General features: G+C 39.0%; 1 protein-coding gene across 1 annotated transcript in view; it reads left to right on the forward strand.

Moving 5' to 3' along the window:
* DOCK2 (dedicator of cytokinesis 2) overlaps positions 1–17,061 on the forward strand; it is a 159,849-nt gene that overhangs the window by 2,768 nt on the left and 140,020 nt on the right. The window contains exons 2-12 of the mRNA XM_058034687.1: positions 4,530–4,613; positions 7,365–7,405; positions 9,031–9,086; positions 9,232–9,328; positions 10,376–10,524; positions 12,180–12,315; positions 13,671–13,825; positions 14,443–14,524; positions 15,031–15,166; positions 15,685–15,760; positions 16,715–16,791. Of these exons, the coding sequence (XP_057890670.1) occupies positions 4,530–4,613; positions 7,365–7,405; positions 9,031–9,086; positions 9,232–9,328; positions 10,376–10,524; positions 12,180–12,315; positions 13,671–13,825; positions 14,443–14,524; positions 15,031–15,166; positions 15,685–15,760; positions 16,715–16,791 (1,089 nt within the window). The remainder of the gene's footprint in view (positions 1–4,529; positions 4,614–7,364; positions 7,406–9,030; positions 9,087–9,231; positions 9,329–10,375; positions 10,525–12,179; positions 12,316–13,670; positions 13,826–14,442; positions 14,525–15,030; positions 15,167–15,684; positions 15,761–16,714; positions 16,792–17,061) is intronic.

Raw genomic sequence — 17,061 nt, forward strand, 5'->3', positions numbered from 1 at the left:
TGGCTGTGCTGCAATTTTATCTGAGGAGATAAAGAGTCAGAGACAATGACTAGTTTGGTATGTTAGAGCTTCCAGGTTCTTGTAATCCATCCTGGTTTTATCATGTTCAAGGAAAATAAGTAACTCAGGTCAGCTAAAACCTCCATCTGGCCCATGGGTGAGCAGGGAAGGAAATCTGTATTCAGTTGTTTTCTCTCATTACCTGGGAACTGCAGAGTTGCCCTTTGAGCATGATTTGCAATGAATTAATCAGCTTCTAACCCCCCCAGAGGTTTAGGACAAGTTTATGGCCTCTCTTAGAGCTGTGTCCACATTCTGAACATTCAGGCATACTTACTCTGTGAGGTTTTAGGGGGACATCCTTAACTTGGAATACTGAAACACATTTTTTCCAGAAGTCAAGAAATCCTATTAGGACTGTGTAATATTTTCACTTGTGGTTTATCTGTCTCCTTGCTGAATAATTTCACCCTGTTCTCATGGGAAGAAAATGGTGACTGAACACTAAAAACTGTTCTTTTATGAATACCTGACTACTCATAGAAGTGGAGCTTTTATGGATACTTAAAAAATAAGAGGATTCTTGCTGCACCTATTAATTAGAAATTGTTTGAATGTGCAGAACACATCATGATTTATTGCATCAGAATCATACCAAATTGTCCTTCTGTTGTGGTAAAGTGAAATTAGGAGCTGGTTCTGCAATACCTGAGAAGTTTTTTTTTTCAAATTCTGTGTAAGAGTGGAAAAATAGCTGAGGAAAACAACTTGTAACGTGGCTTGTGACAGAGAGGTGAGTCTCAAAATGAAACAATGTAGTGCTTGTATTCTTCATTAAGGTCAGGACAGGGACTGCACATGATAATAAATGGCTTCAGTGTTGCAGGTTGTGGGATTTTCCTCATTTACCATTCCCATCTTGCAGTAGCTTAGAGGTTAATCATGTAAATGGAAAAAAATATGGGTCTTTAACTCTCAGGAAATGTATTTTTTTGAGGAAGGGGTTCTGTTACCTGGGATTTTGTGACTTCTACAGTGTTTTGTGTGTGAAAACTCCCTAACAAGGTCCACAGCGTTTTTGGGATTTTTTTCTGCTGGCCATTTTCTAATTTGAGGAGGACATGTAATTTAAATAGGGCAGGTTAATTGTTTTCTCTGTCCACAGCCATGTGTACAGGAGTGCACTCACACATCTGGTGAGGATTATCAGACTCAGCAGCTCTGGCTGCAGTAGATGAGAAGGAGTTCAATGGAAACAGAAGGATTTCCCTCAGTGTTTCCTGCTGAGATGGAGACACTGGTCAATGTCTTTGGGTGTGAGGCTGACACAAAACCCCCAGAAGTGCTGAGGGTGTTTGCACAGGTTGTGTTTGGCTGGGCAGGAAGGGATCCTCTGGGAACTTCTGGACACGATGGGAGCTGCTCCTACCCCTGAGGGACCATTCAAAGCCACCTGGGCTGGAACAGGGCTCCCTGTGGAAGGCTGGCTCTGTCAGCACTCTGAGCTGGCATTTCCCCCTGCTCTCTGAGGAATATGGGTGTTGTGGTGTGCTGGCCTTCAGCTCTGCTTCCCAGGGAGCTCAGAATCCCAGGGGCTTGCACTGGGCTGTTTGCTGACTGAGTTGTGTGTGTTTGCCATCAAATCACCACAGAGGTTATGGCGAGCTCTGGAGATGGTTTTCCTTCTTTGCTTTTCCAGGGAAAAATCTTCCAACTGTGTTGTCAGTGTTGTCATGTCCCTGCTAAGAACACTGCTGTAAAATTAGAGTTTCTGGGCATTCTCTGCCATGCTGGGGGGATCCTGCAGCACCTGTGTGCAGATCCACTGCTGCTGGGCACACCTCAGCCTGGGCTGGGGAGGGCAGCTGCCACCCAAATCTCCCTCTAATCTTATTGCCATGGCTTCAGCAGCTCCTGAGGTCACTGATTGCTGTTGGGATTTGATGTGAATGCTGGGTGCCTCCTGTGCCTGAGGGATGCTGACTCATTTTGTATTTATGGTTGGGATGCAGGATGCCAAGGAGAGAAGTAGTAGGAGAGGTCTTCAGAGTGATTTCAAAGGGCTTTTATTTCTACTCACTGAAGAGTTTATTTTTAAAAAAGCCAACAACCCGTTGTATCCCACCAAAAATATTTAATTCCTCATGGGGTTTTCATATATTGTTTTTGAAGAGAATAATCAGTTAAATGTGTTTGTGCACACAACAACCCTGAGGATCCTGTAAGAGGGGGGAGGAAAGGGAACCCTGCTTTTGGCTGGTGAGCTCTGAGGTGACACTCACAAATAGTTTGTAAGGGAAATTACATCATTTACACCTGACAGAAAACATAATAACTGGATAGAATAGTCAAACTTTTATTCACAGTTAACAGCAAAAAGAAAAGCAGGTGTGATGATCAAGCTGTTTGGTGCTGTAGATAAGATGGATGCAGCTGCTGGTGTTATTTGTTACTTTTTTTTTTGCAAAGTGGTTTGGGATGTGGTTTATCATAAAATGTGTAGCTAGGCTTATGGCCCAAAACTTTGTACAGGGATTTTTTAAAACTCATCCTACCAAACAATCCAAGTTCTGCAGTAAAATATCTCTTGTTAACTTTCCACTTACTCATTTAGAAATCTCTAAGCTGATACAGCAGCCACTTCCTTTGCCAGCTTGTTGCTGCACCTTTCAAAACATTCAGGGCTATTAATGAAGTCTTAGGAGAGCAAAACTGAAATGCAGTGTAAATAAATGACTCAGTCATTTGCATCTGTATTTTGAGACAGCTACAACTAAGTAGAGCAGTGCATATTTTGAAATCTAAAGTATTTACTGGTCAACAGCAATCTTAGTCTCCATGGACTTTTCAGGAAGATGGGACAAGAGCATGGGAATGCCCCCACATCCCAAACACTCCAGGGAAATGTATCCTCAAATGTCATCACAACTTTGCAGGGTTGTTTGTCACCCTCCCCTTTAGGAAGAAAGACCAGTCAGAATAGAATTATGCAAGTGCTACACCACGTAAACTCAATTTTGTGTTGGGCTAAGGCAGCTCTGAGGAACTGTTTTCAATGTTCTTTTGAATAAATGGCTGAATCTGAGCAGCAGAGTCTCACTTCAAAGTTATAATTCTCTTATTTCTCCCCATATGTTGAATGATTCAAGCCTTGCTTTCCTCTCTCAGGAGAAGGAGCTGCTGGGAACTTGTTTATGTCAAAAAAACCAAGAATTTATTCTTGGTTCAATAAGCCTCCTCAATCTGAAATTCCTTCTAATTTCTGTTCCAGAAAGATAACAAAGTTATGGCAAAAGAAACAAGACACATAATTTATGGAGTACTTGTAAAATGAAGAGGATGAATCTATTTAGCTCTACACTCCCACTTCAGGCATTTTCCTGGAAGGCAATTTATTTTGAGGCTTTAATAGTTTAAGTAAAATAAGTAAAATGTTTAAATAAAATGTATCATTATACGTGTTGGACTAGCAAAAATGAATATCCTGCTTTAGAAACCTGGAGAGGGGAGCAAAAGGCATGCAGGAAGATGCTGAAGGTAAACTCTGATTTATAGATCAGCTTTCCCTCATCCAAAATCCCTCAGGTGTGGCTGCTGGGGACACTGTTGGGCTCTGCTCCCCAAAACCTTTCCTGCACACCTGGGCTCACCTTCAGCAGCTGTTCCCCTCTGCACACCTGAATTGGGGCTTCAGTATTTCTATTTCAGTCAGTTTCCCTCTGTGACTGCAGCTTCAATCATCTCTCCTGCTCTAATGCTGTTGTAGGAGTTTTTTACCGAGCCTGTGAAGAAAAAAGCTTACAGAGGCATGGTTACCATAGGAGCCCACATCCTGTAGCTCTGGAACATGACTGGTGAAGAGCTCATTTTCTTCAGCTCTCTCTGAAATGATGGTGTTTCTTAACCGCATGTAGATAAGTTTCTGATTAGGACATTTTCAAAATCCACAGCTCCTGTGTTCCTTTCAGAGTCATACAGAGAATACAGAAAATTATGAACCTCAGTTCTGTTTCCGTATGAAACACAGTTTTATGTTAAATTAAAGCATCTAAACCCGGGAAAGAATTCAGTAAATTCAGTTTTCACAGGCATCTCTGTGACCTTTCCTACCAGTGTAGCAATAAATTTCTATAAACTGTGTGCTTAAATCCTTGGCCCAGTAGATAAACAATTCCCCAGCACTGTGCCTGTGTATTTATCAAAGACCTGCATCTAAACAGGGCTCCTAAATCCTGTGCACAGCAGTGCTGATCAATAGCTGGTGTCCCAGTGCTTGCTGACTTTTCTGGGGGGTTCTTTTGTTTGGTTTTTGCTTTCACCACTGGTCCCTTGCATCATCTTTCCATTCTCATGAGAAAAGAGATTATTTAATGCTGACAAATGGAGCTCCTTGATAGAATTATTGTTCTGTTTGTCTAGCCTGGTGTATTGATCCCAGTATCCAAACCTTAATAACCACGTGTGGATCTCAGTTTCACTGTGCTGTGTGGCTGTATTGAAAAATGTTGTTTTCATCTTTAATTTTCCAGCTATATACAATTTCAAAGGCACAGGGGTACCACAGCTATCTCTACAGATTGGTGATGTGGTGCATATCCTGGAGTCCTGTGAAGGTAAGTCACATTTTCCATCTCTTTGTGAATAACACAATCCTTTCACCTCACAGCAGTTCCCTGTGTTACATCACTACCTTTCTAATGCCCTTATTTTTGGTGGTGTGCTGTATTTTGAGGAAGAACCTAATCTTTTCTGAAGAGCCAAAATTAGACATATTACAGTAGATGTGGTTTTTAGGGATGCCTTTACCAAATGAGGAAGTCGTCAAGGTGAATGTAGAGTTTGTCAAGTTTCTCTCAGCTTGTGATACACCTCAGGGAAATTACATTAAATTTGATTCAAGATTTAAAGGAGTACACTTTTAGCCTCTAAACTAAATATTTGTTGCTAGGAGATATTGAGCACCCTCATCATCCTGTTGTATAATGAGGAAACCCAGTTAAAGAAATCTGAGTGTCAGCATGATAGAAACTGTTCTGAAAGCCATCCAAAATATTGAACATGTTAAGCAGCAGAAGTCCATGATGGACAAGCACAAGTTGTGCATGATGGACAGTCAATACCTTCCAATCCCATTGATTCTCTGTAAATCTGACAGAGCTGCTGAGGTTCCATTAGTAAAATGGGAACCTCATAATTAAAGCAAGGAGAGTGGAGTTTTATTACTAATTCAGCAGTTATGTACCTGCAAATGGCACTGCAAGAGTGATTTGCTATTTGACCACATCAAGAGTTTTTTTAAAAATTGCAAATTGGTCAAAGCTTTGAAAAATATATTATAAAATTATCTTCTTCAACCCACTTCTGTTGATAGAACATGTGTTTTACTGACTGCAGTTGTGTTAGAGAGAGGCCAATGGCAGCATGGCACAGTGGCAGAGGCAGCTCAGTGCTGAGACCCCTGGTGTGCTGTGGGCATGAGGCTGCAAAGGCTTTGGGGCTGTTTGAACCCTTCCTGCTCCACCCCACAGAGCTCTAGGTTGTTTTGTCAGGAAACAACAAAGGATTTGAGGGAGCAGCACCTGAAAAACCATGTTAACAAAATACTGGAGCACAAAAACATAATTGTTCTCTTCTGTTTGTAAGATTAATTCAATATCTTTAAGCATCAGTGGAAACATCGGTGTCATTCAGAAGTCAACAGAGTCACAATGATTCATGTCCTCTCCTAAAAAAGTAATCTTCAAGCCTCCATTCTAAACATTTTGACCAAGAACAAAACACACACACAAACCAGGAACCTCCTCATCCCTGTGTTGTGTGTTAGTTGCAGAAATAGCAGTTCAGGCTTTGGATTCCTGGGGTCCATTTTTTGTCAGCCCAGCCTAGTGAGTGGAGTGCTGATCTTATGGGATTATTTTTTATCTAAAAGTCTTTTCTGAACCTCCTGCCCTTGATATGCTCTGTCATGCCTTGCTTTATGAAATATGTTTGTCAATGAAGAAGTGGAATCCTTCTCAGTGTGGGAGTGAAGATAATTTTTATCAGATATCTGTAAATTTGCAGCTTGCTGCAGCTAGTGAGTAACCAACAGTGACATGATTCTTCCTGTGCTCCTTTTATGTCCTGTTTTAGTTGGTTTTGCATGCACAAAATTTATGCACAGAACACATATGTGCTGTCACAGCAAATGGGATGAAACCAATTTTACACACTTGGTTGTACATTGAGTCTATGTGCAAATGATTCAGTTTCAGCAGTTAGATGGAATTTTATTGTTGATAAAACACCAAGGGAAAATAATACCACTGCAGAACAACCTAAAAAATCTGTCCTAAGTCTTTCCTTGAGGTAAGCAATCATCCTGTGACTTTGAGCATTGCCTTTCTGACTCTGCTGTTTGGCATTTGGGATTTATTTTTATTCCTTTATGCTTTGCTTGCACGGCAGCAATACCTGTGAGACAAAAGGTGATAGCAAAGAGATCATATCTGCTCATGAAATTACAATTAGGAAATGTCTGATTTGGTCACAAATTCTTTCTGTGGATGAAAAATGTAGTATTCAACAGAGTTAAACTTTGTTTCTGGGCAGGTGATTTTTCATGATGGGGTGTGTGTACAGTGGGTGTGGCCCCTGATCTTATTTAGTAAGGCTGAACTCTGCTTTTTGTGGTTTTTGTAGTTTATTGAGGCTGAACTGTGAAATAGCAGGAAGAAAGCCTGAATGAATTTTAACTTGCCCCTGCTGCAGTTCTGCCCTCCTGCCTTTCAGAAGGGTTTTCTAGTTACCAATGCAGCACGAGCCCAATAATGGCTCTGAGTTCTCTTGACATTCCAATTTGCATTTACACGAAGAAGCTGCTTATTATGGTTGTGTCCAAAAGCCACAGTTTCTCATGGCACAAAAATGACTTAATCTCATAACATTGAAGGAAATTGGATCTGTAACAACCATGTGCTGCACTGGATTAATGCTGGGCCTGGAACAGTTAGAGCTCCATGGGCTCCCCAGGACCATGGGGGATTTTGGCTAATGCAATTTAAGGGTGTGCATATATCACTTTGCAAAACAAATCTCTTATTCTACCTTTTTAATGTGAACATGGATGTTAAATTCTGTGTACAATTATCTGTACTTACTGTGCAAGGCTTGAAAGCAGACAATACAATCACATTTGATAATATGCAAGTCATGTTCAATATAATCCCTGCTACTCACTTGAAGCTCTGTATGTTTGAAGTAATTATTAATTTTTACAAATACCATGCTAAGTATTTTTTATGTGAAATAAACCCCATTACTTTATTGTGTGCTTTGTAATGCGTGGGTATTTTGTCATACCAAGTGGTTTTTCTTCCTTTTAGATTGGTACAGGGGATACCTAGTGAGGTACAAAGGAGCAGAGGTAAGATCACGTTGTCCTTTCCTGTGAGACTGTTCTGAAGGGGCAGCCCTTGAAGTGGGTTTTTGAAATTTCTGCCTAGATAGTCCTGATCTCTCTGTGCTGATCTCTCAAGTCAGCTCTTTCCACTCTTTCCTTTCAAGATGAGTAAAATGATCAGCATTCATCCTGGACAATGTTGGTAAATAGAAGTGGGGGCTGGGAAAAGCAGATCAATGAAGAAGAAATGACTGTGCCTTCAGGTTAACAACTCTTGAAGCCACCATTTCAATTGAATTTTGACTCAATTTCCTGCTGGATGTGCTTGTTTCTGTACTTTCTCCAAGGATTTTTTAGGTCACACAATATAAACAACTTGTATGAGGCTTAAGTTCTTAAATATCTCCTATGTACAAAAATCATATTAGTTTCTTTTAAAGTCAGTACTCTCAGACCTGAAAATGGAAAGTTCCACAGAGGAAAAGTTTTTACCCTGGGTATGATGACTCCTGAGCTAAGTAGCAAGAAAATTACTTCTAGTTTCAACTGCACTTTTCTAGAAGAAAAGCATTTTTGTTTGTAACTTCTTCTTGATATAAGATCTTCTAGGGTGTTGCAATGCAAATGTATTCAAGCACTGCACCTGTGTTTTAATTACTTTGACATTTCTTGTGACTGAAAATGTTATAACCATTTATTCTACATAACATTACTATTTTTATCAATTAAAATTTAGCCTAAAAATAAGAACGGAAATATTTACCAGAACTAACCACTTCTTTTAAACTAATTCTTGATTAATTCCTAATATTGCTAAAGGGCTTCAAGATCATCATGCATAACATGCTTTAAAAAGTATTATTAATTTCATGTACTAAGATATCACTAAAATTACCATTACTGGGACCTTCTTCTTTTGCTTTGCTTCTTCATGGACTTTGTTGAACTTTAATCTTAATGAAAAAGAAGGGGAAGTGATAAGACAATTGTGTTTTGATTAAGATCCAGTGCTTAAAAGAAAATGGTTATAAAAGCTGCAATTTGATTCAGAGAAAAGCTTTGTAAAGTAGCATATATGGTGCTGAATTATTGTGGTGCTTGAGGTACCATATGTGAGTTATTGAATTGAGAGTCCAGAAAGGATCTAGTGAATTACCAAGGTGAGATTTGCCAGTGCAGGGGAGGACTCTCATGGACAGAGTGAATGTCAAACTTTCCTTTAGGATGACTTGAGACATTTCAGCTTTTGTAGAGCAAGGACAATCACATTAGAACTTCTGGTTTGGTGCCCATTTATCTTCTACAGAGGTCAGTTAAAATAGATATGAGATGATGCACAGACACAATGTTTCTTTACTGAATTTAAATTGTATTTAATTAAATGGTATTTCATTGAACTGTTTTCTGGAGTGGAAAATGGTGTTACTTAGGAAGAAAGATGCCTATGCACTCTACATTTGAAGAGAAATTAAAAACTTCAATTATTTGTCTGTCAAATAGAAATCATCCATCTGAGAAGAAAGCTAAATAACCAGGAGTTAATTTGGATATTAAAGTTTGTCATTACAGCTTATGTTCACAGCCATGGTTGTTACCTAAATGTTTTTTGAGAATAAGTGTGGATTTATAATTTTTTTCTCCTTCATCAGGGAATATTTCCTAAATCCTTCATCCACATCAAGGAAGCTGCTGCTGAAAAGAAAAGGTATGGAATTTATCTGTTTTATTACATTATTGAGCTTGTCTGCTAAAGCATGAGTTTTAAGGCATTTCTGAAACTCACCCACAGTGAGTATAAGATACACCCATGAAACCAGACACTCTTTGTGATCTTTCCTTCTCTTTCCCAGACATACAGAAAATGTCATACCTGCTGAGATTCCCTTAGTCCAAGAAGTTACCACCACTCTCTGGGAATGGGGAAGCATCTGGAAGCAGCTCTATGTGGTAGGATCTTTTACATGATGTTTGTTACCTCTTAGTCCTATTAATGCACACTGGGGTCTTGTTCAAATTAATGTCTCCTTACATTCAGGGCTGAGTCTGGGTGGATTTAGAAAATTGCTTTCTCACCACTAAGAGTTTCTTCAGTGGCTTTGAATACCTAGTGACTTGAAATCCAGCCTTGGACTGGATCATGCCGAAGGTCTCTCCCAGCCTGAGTGGTTCTGTGGTTCTGTAAAGGGAAAGATGGCAGTGCAGGGGAGTGGTGTAACTTACGCCCATTTGTATCCTGTGCATGATAAATTCTTCATAATTTTGGTTTGTAGCATTGAAAAGTTTCCAGATAGGAGAATAAAAGATAATTGGGATGATTTTGAAAAAGATTCATGGTGCTCATGGACTGCTAGAACAGAAGTTGTTCAAGGGTTACTGGGTGCAAGTAGCCATTAACAATTGGCAATTTCAAGAATTGTGCTGACTGTTCCAGGATCCCAGCCGCCACTTGTCTTTTTCTTTATCTATCTTGGGGCAAAGGGATCTTGAATGTGCTGTAGTTTTCCAAAAAATGCCACTTTTTTAATCTTCTTGATTAAGTCAACAATGAAAACCCTACTTTATTTTCATTGAATGACATTAGAACTGCTTTAGTCACTTGTGTGTATTCTATTTATCTCTTAAATGTGTTAATACCAAAATCAAGTGTTGTTGCTCCCATCAGTATCTCATGCAGAAGTTAATAGTTTTTGTAATGTTTTCTCTTAATAAGAATTTGTTCAAGAGATTTAAAACAACGCAATTAATACAATAAACAACACAACAAAACACAAATAACGTAATTCCCTATCCTGATACAAAATTTCATGTTATTTCTTTATGATCATGTGGCATATTCTGTCCTTAACAATTTGTGGGATGAGACGTGATTATTTTGCCTACTTCTTGTTCCTGCTATCATTTAGCACTAAATATGACATGTAGCTTTTAGTTGTCAAGCCCAGTGTTTCACTTCAACTCGAAGCCTGAACCTCACTGATGTTTTTTCTCTCTCAGACAAACAAGAAAGCCAGGTTCCAGCAGGTGCAGTCCATGATGTGTGACTTGATGGAGTGGCGGTCGCAGCTTCTGTCTGGGACTTTGCCAAAAGATGAGCTCAAAGAGCTCAAGCAGAAAGTCACATCCAAAATTGACTACGGGAACAAGTAAGTGGCTTCTGGAAAGCATGACTTAGTTGAAAGCACAGCACCAAAGAGATGATGAAGTTTTCATGTTTACTGGTTGCAATTCAAAGTGTGGTTCATATAGAATCTTCCTTTTCACGCTTCTCCCTGTAAGTCCTGTGCTGATAGTGGATACCATGATGAGGCTTTTCATAGCAAAATGTTTTTTCAAAATTTTGATTTGATTCTTCATTATAAATACATGAGGCTGTGAATGGGGAAGACTTGAGGTTAGACAACCAGCCTCTATGTACATATCACTAGCATACTTGTGATCCAAAACTTTTCCATCTGTCACAAACATGGCCTATGTCCAGTAAGTGACCATCAAAAGTGATGCTGGCAAACTGCACCAAGTGTGCAAACAAACGCATCCACACCCAATTCACCAGGGAATTTCCAGGCAGAACTCTGGTAATAGAAGTGAAACTCCCCGGGACAGAATAGTTACTTGACAAAGAGTCTTGTCTGCTCCTCGCAAATAAAAAGTCACTGCAACTGCAACACAACATGCTTTTTAGCAAAACTTTTGGGGTTGTGTGAGGTTAATGGTGTCCCACCATCTGATGAAGTGTGGGGAGAGAGAGCTTGGTAAGAAAATCTTCACAGTACTGATTTTACAGGCATTAGAATCTGCTTACAATCTGTGATTTGCTGTTTTAAGTGACTGTGGTTGTTGTGGCCTGAAGGCCTCTGTGCAGTTGAAAATCTACCATTACCTGTGGCTGCACATAAAATGACCACAAGGTGTTATGAAATTCTTAACTTGTTCACTGTGATCTGGATGCAAATTTGTAATAAATTGTATTCATACAGAGCACACTATGAAATACACACATCCTACTGCACTGTGTGGAGCTGAACGCTCACTCAAAACCAGAATCCACTTTGAAGATCTCAAATCAAAGAAGCCCGCTGAGATTAAGACAACATTAAAATTCATTTGCTTTCAGATTTCTGTTTTGTCAGCCTTATAGTCTTTCTGTATTATGAGACAGTAAAGTGCTTCCTTTGGAAGAGTAGGGGTGAAGGGGATATTTAAAATGATTTGGATTGCAAGCTGTAAAGTGTTTGTAAGCTCCTGAAAGGGTGGGGTTAAGTTGTGTAGTGTGAAGGAAACTTGCCAAACTGTGGAGAAGGAATAAAGAGGAAATGACAGTGGGGGCTGAGGGGGTTTTTGTGGGAGAGGGAAAAAGAGTGGCAGAAAAAAGAAAAATTAGGCAAAAAAGGCACAATTAGTGTGAGAGCAGAGTTAAATTTTGGGACAGAAAGGGTGAGTGAGCAACATAAAAGCAGAGGGTAACAAGAAGATCTTGATTAAAAGATCTGAACATCTTGATCATAAACACTGGGTGTTAAAAGTTAAAAGCTATGAAGACTGCTAGAAATCATTGAACAGGGTGGATCTGTTTTATGTGAGACATTTCAATGCTTTGGTGACAATTCTAAAAATCCCTAAATATTGGACAGCAGCTTAAATCATGGAAAATAGTTAAATTTTTCTCCATTAAATATTGTTGCATTTATTTAAATTTTACAACTTTAAATCTTGAAGAGTCTCCTTGTTTGTTACATTTCTAAGCTTTCTTTATTTGGAAGGAAATAACCCTACCATTATGCCTTTTGTATTTTCACAGAGTACTTGAGCTCGACCTGATAGTTAGAGATGAGGATGGAAATATCTTGGATCCAGATAAAACCAGTGTTATCAGCCTGTTTCATGCACATGAAGAAGCAACCAATAAAATCACTGAGAGAATTAAGGAGGAAATGGTAGGAATGGCTGGCTAAACTTGATGCTTCCTTTGCTAAAATCCAAACAAAAACTCATCTAATTGTTGAAGGATGGAACCATAAAATTTGGTGGAAACTTTTTCTTCTGACTTAAGAGTAGATCTACAGTCTTATGTTATAAATATGGCTAAGCCTCAAATTGAATTGAATTTGTGCACTGGGTTTGGGCTGTGGGCTGGGCTGAAAGTTCATGTCTAAAGCTGGTTCTAAATCCATACTTGAGCTCCTAAATTGAAATATGTCTCCACTCCATCCCTGGACTTCTCAATACTCTGAATTGCACAGGGAATAGCCACACACTTCGAGCTCAGGCTGCAAAGCAGCACTGACCACAACTTGTTTTCACAAGCTCTTGTGACTACACTGGTTATTTGCTAAGTATTGCTGCTTGCTGGTTATTCTGATGGAGCTGAAGAATTTAAGCTCACTGAAGAGGAGCTAGGGTGAATTCAGCATAATCTTCTGGACACCAGAAGTTCATGTGCCAAAGCAAAGCTGACAAGTGCATGAATTAAATCTTTTTAAATGCAAAGCAGGTGACTACACTTCCTTGACCTCTTGCAATATTAAACCTCTGCAAGGATATGTAAGCCTCTTTGGTTCTTTTCTCCATTTATGAGAAAGTGAACTGTAAAAAAGCAAGTAAATACTAAAGAGAAAATAGTTGGTTTGTCATGACACTTCAATAACACCCATGACAAATCACTGGAAAGCACCTAGTAATTAACTGACAATATAAGGAAAATGAAACTTGGGAGTTTGTGATAGACTGTGGTGACTTATTTTTAAAATAGGCACAAACAATGGGTTTAGAAGTGTTAAGAAGCTGCTTCTTGATGGTTAAGATGGGAGGTAAGAAGAATTCAGGAGCCTATTTTTGAGTCAGTGAACCTGCTCAGCTGTGTCCTGATCTCAGCATGTTATTTGTCTCTTCTTCAAAGAGACTGACTTCCTCTTGCTACTGCTCCAGCACACTGCAACCCCTCTGTGATGTGGATCATAGGCCTTCTGCTACATCCTACTGTGTTCAAAAATAAATTCCTTCAGGCTTGTAGGCTTGTCCCTGTACTGACATCTTGATACTTGCTCTTTTCTTTAAGAGTGGGGGGAATATGCCCCCTTTACATCATTGCCTACTGGCTGAAGAACTGGCCTAAGACATGGGAGTCATTGTATAGCTCAAGGTGGAAAAAAATTATGATAATTACTGAGTCCAACTCCCTGCTCTGCTTTTCAATTTTAACTATTACATATACCTAATGTAAAACTGCTTGTAGTATATCAGCATTTTAATTCCTGGGTTATTATTAACTGGTTTTCCTTCTCCTGATTAGTCAAAGGACCAGCCAGATTATGCATCGTACTCCCGGATGTCTTCATCCCCCACCCACAGCCTTTATGTGTTTGTGAGGAATTTTGTCTGCAGAATTGGAGAGGATGCAGAGCTCTTTATGTCCCTATATGACCCCCAGAAGTCAACAATTATAAGGTAAAGCTTCCTCCTCTGACTGCAGAAGCGTAGCAAATGGAACTGACCAAAATGAACTAAAATAATTGCCAATGTGCTGTAATTATATAATAATGAAAAGAATATGTAAATAAAAGAAATGAAACCAAAAGTAAAGCAAAACTTAGACAGATCTTGTTGCTGTCTGCTGCTGAAGAATTCTTAGTGTCCAAATATTTTCATAGGTAATTCCTGGATTGAACATTTCAGAAATTTGGAAAAGCCTGAGCTCATTTCAAGTTTTAGAGATTGTTCTAGATGGCCAATATTGTGGTGTTTGGAGTAGAGTACTGGAGGGGGAGGAGTGGAAAAAGAATTAAATTTATAAATTTCTGGGTAGATTAAGATTCTGTTGAGTGTTCCCATCAAATAGACTATGACAATGGTAAAGTTGCCTCAAAAAAAAGGTGTCCATTTGTGTTGTGTTCAAGTTACTTTTTTAAAACTTACTGTTGGTACTTGTATAGTGTTTTTCTTGTCTTTTTAGTCTGGTCTTAGATTGGAATCATCACCACAGACTGTCTGTTATGCAACTTTTGTACTGTGTAAAGGGAGAATTTTTAAATCCCTTGACAGTGAGATATTTATCTTCCAAACAGTGAGAACTACTTGGTGAGATGGGGGAGTCGAGGCTTTCCAAAGGAAATTGATATGCTCAACAATCTTAAAGTGGTGTTCACAGTAAGTGTCTTCTAGCTTGCTTCCCTTTGTATTTGCAAATGAAATTCTCTTCTCTGTGGTCACTGTCAGATCTCATAAAGAGTTGTCAAGATGATGAAGGAAGCAGAGGTAATCCCACACACAGAGCAAGGTGACAAGTCACTAAGTTCTTCAGGGCAGTGACAATGCTTCAGCGGCCTTTCTTCAGATCACTTTGCTGCCTCTTGAATTTCTTGATGGCTTGATTTATTTAGTTTTATCTGCTATATCTCTTGATTGTTATTATTCTCTCTATCTTACCTTATACTTTTTCAAACTTTAAACTGTCAGTTTTTTCGTCCTTTTGATGTGCTCAGATTTGTTCATTTGAGTTTTTGGAGGTGTGTTTGGTTTGGGAGTCTTTTGTTTTTTTGGTTTTTTTTCCCAGTGATTGTTAAGATTCAGTTTATTGCTACAGGTCCTGTTTCAATTTCACAACTTGCTTTTTACCCAAGTGACACCATGATTCTTTCTTGTTTGTATCTTAGGATCTTGGAAATAAAGACCTCAGCAGAGACAAAATTTATTTAGTTTGCCAGATAGTGCGAGTGGGCAGGATGGACCTGAGGGACAACAACTCCAAGAAATACACACAAGGGCTGCGGAGGCCCTTCGGCGTGGCAGGTACTGCTGTCTCCTGTGCCAAGGCTGAACCAGCATATCAGTGAATTTTGCAGCCCTGGACTACTAAAATCTCTACCAAAACATGTCAGAATACCCATCAGCTCTATCCATTGGTTTCTGTACTTTTTGAAGTCTGTAAAGACTGCACCTGCATTGACATTTTAGTTAAAGTCCAAAATCCATTTTTGAATTTCATTTCCTAATTATTCATAGAGTGCCAAGCTGTGGGAGTGAAAGCACAGAAGCAATTTAATGACAGATTCCCTTGCAGATGAAATAAAGTCAGTGCTTATGTCCCCAAAGCTCTGGTACTTGTATTCCCAAGTTAGTCTGAGTTCTCCCTCTCTCTCTCCACAGCAGCATATTTGTAGTGTGGACTCTGCAAGATGCTCTGCCCCACAAACCCAGCCCTGCTGCTGAAAAATCCACATTTACCTTGAGGCACAGTGTTCATAGATAAGAGAAGCTATTCTGAAACGCTCTTCTATGTTCTGATGATTTTTCTTTTATTCTTCTAGTCATGGATATTACAGATATCATAAAAGGAAAATCTGAAAGTGATGAAGAGAAGCAGCACTTCATTCCCTTTCATCCGTAAGAGTGTCATAGATATCTTTTTTTATATGTGAAGGAAAATATTTATTTCTCTATCTCTGTTCCTGTAACATCTTGTGAAATGGTTAAAGAATAAGAAAGTTTTCCTTTAAAAATTTTATGTTGCAATAGTGCTAATTATTTAGGTATGACTTTAAATGGCATTTAAGGCTTGCAGAGGTACCACAGCACTTTAAATTAAAGAATAATTCCATGAATGTGCTCCTTCAGACAGCTGGTACCATGTCTGAGTTCACAAACGCAAGTCAAATAGTTACAAGTGAGATTTAGAAGATAAACTACTATTTTATGAGTTTGGTTCTGTTTAGAACTTGGGAAAAATCTAAAAGTTGTGACTAAAAACTGTGTTTCCTTTAAAAAGTAATAGAATTATCATATACTATCTTCAGAAAAAATGCCAGAGCAGCTGCCTAAAAATGTGATGCTCACAGATCAAATGCGGAGATACCAGTGAAACACTGGAAATAACTCTGTATGCCCTATATAGCACTGCTGCTATGTACTATGGAGGGTAAATTTAATTCTGAAAGACTCAGGTATGACACACTGGTTTATTTTTTCACTTGTTTCTAATTTGAGAATTAATGTTTCTAATTTGTTTCTAAATTCAAAAGTAGCTGATAAAAATTCCAAGTTCATTTACTTGGCTGTTTGTCAGGGAGAGTGGACTGAGCTGGAGTGGCACATTGGTGAGTGCACTCACATTGTCCCTGTCACAAAACACCTTTCTTGGTGGCTGAATCTTTCTTACTTCAATGTACACACAACTGAATGTGAGTGGGCTGCAACTTGAGTGAGAGATAATAAAAATACCCAATATATCACAATCAAGCAATACTGCAAAGACTGAGGCTGTTAGTCTCTTATGTTCTAAATGGTGTCTGATATATTTAGCACCCAATTCCTGAGCAGACATTGCTGCTTCTCTTGCAGGGTAGTGGCAGAGAATGACTTTTTGCACAGTCTCCTAAGCAAAATCACTGCATCAAAAGGAGACAGTGGTGGACAAGGTAAAGTACATTTTTATTATTTTCTTTTAAGTAAGTCAATATTTTTGTGAAACTTCATATTATGTTGGAGCTGGAGTACCACCATGGAGGTAGGTTAGCTTTGAAGCTGGAATTGAGGAACCATGAGTTTGTTAAAGAATCTTAGGGGCTATTTAAATTAGTAGTCATAATTTTGCATTATCGAGCTCTTACTTTCACCTACAGGAAGTGGGAAAGCAAATTCTTATGTGTGTTTTGGTGGGTAGAAGAGGCAATCATCTAATCATCTGA

This window comes from Melospiza georgiana, chromosome 15, assembly GCF_028018845.1.
Source record: "Melospiza georgiana isolate bMelGeo1 chromosome 15, bMelGeo1.pri, whole genome shotgun sequence".
In the NCBI taxonomy this organism is placed as follows: domain Eukaryota; kingdom Metazoa; phylum Chordata; class Aves; order Passeriformes; family Passerellidae; genus Melospiza; species Melospiza georgiana.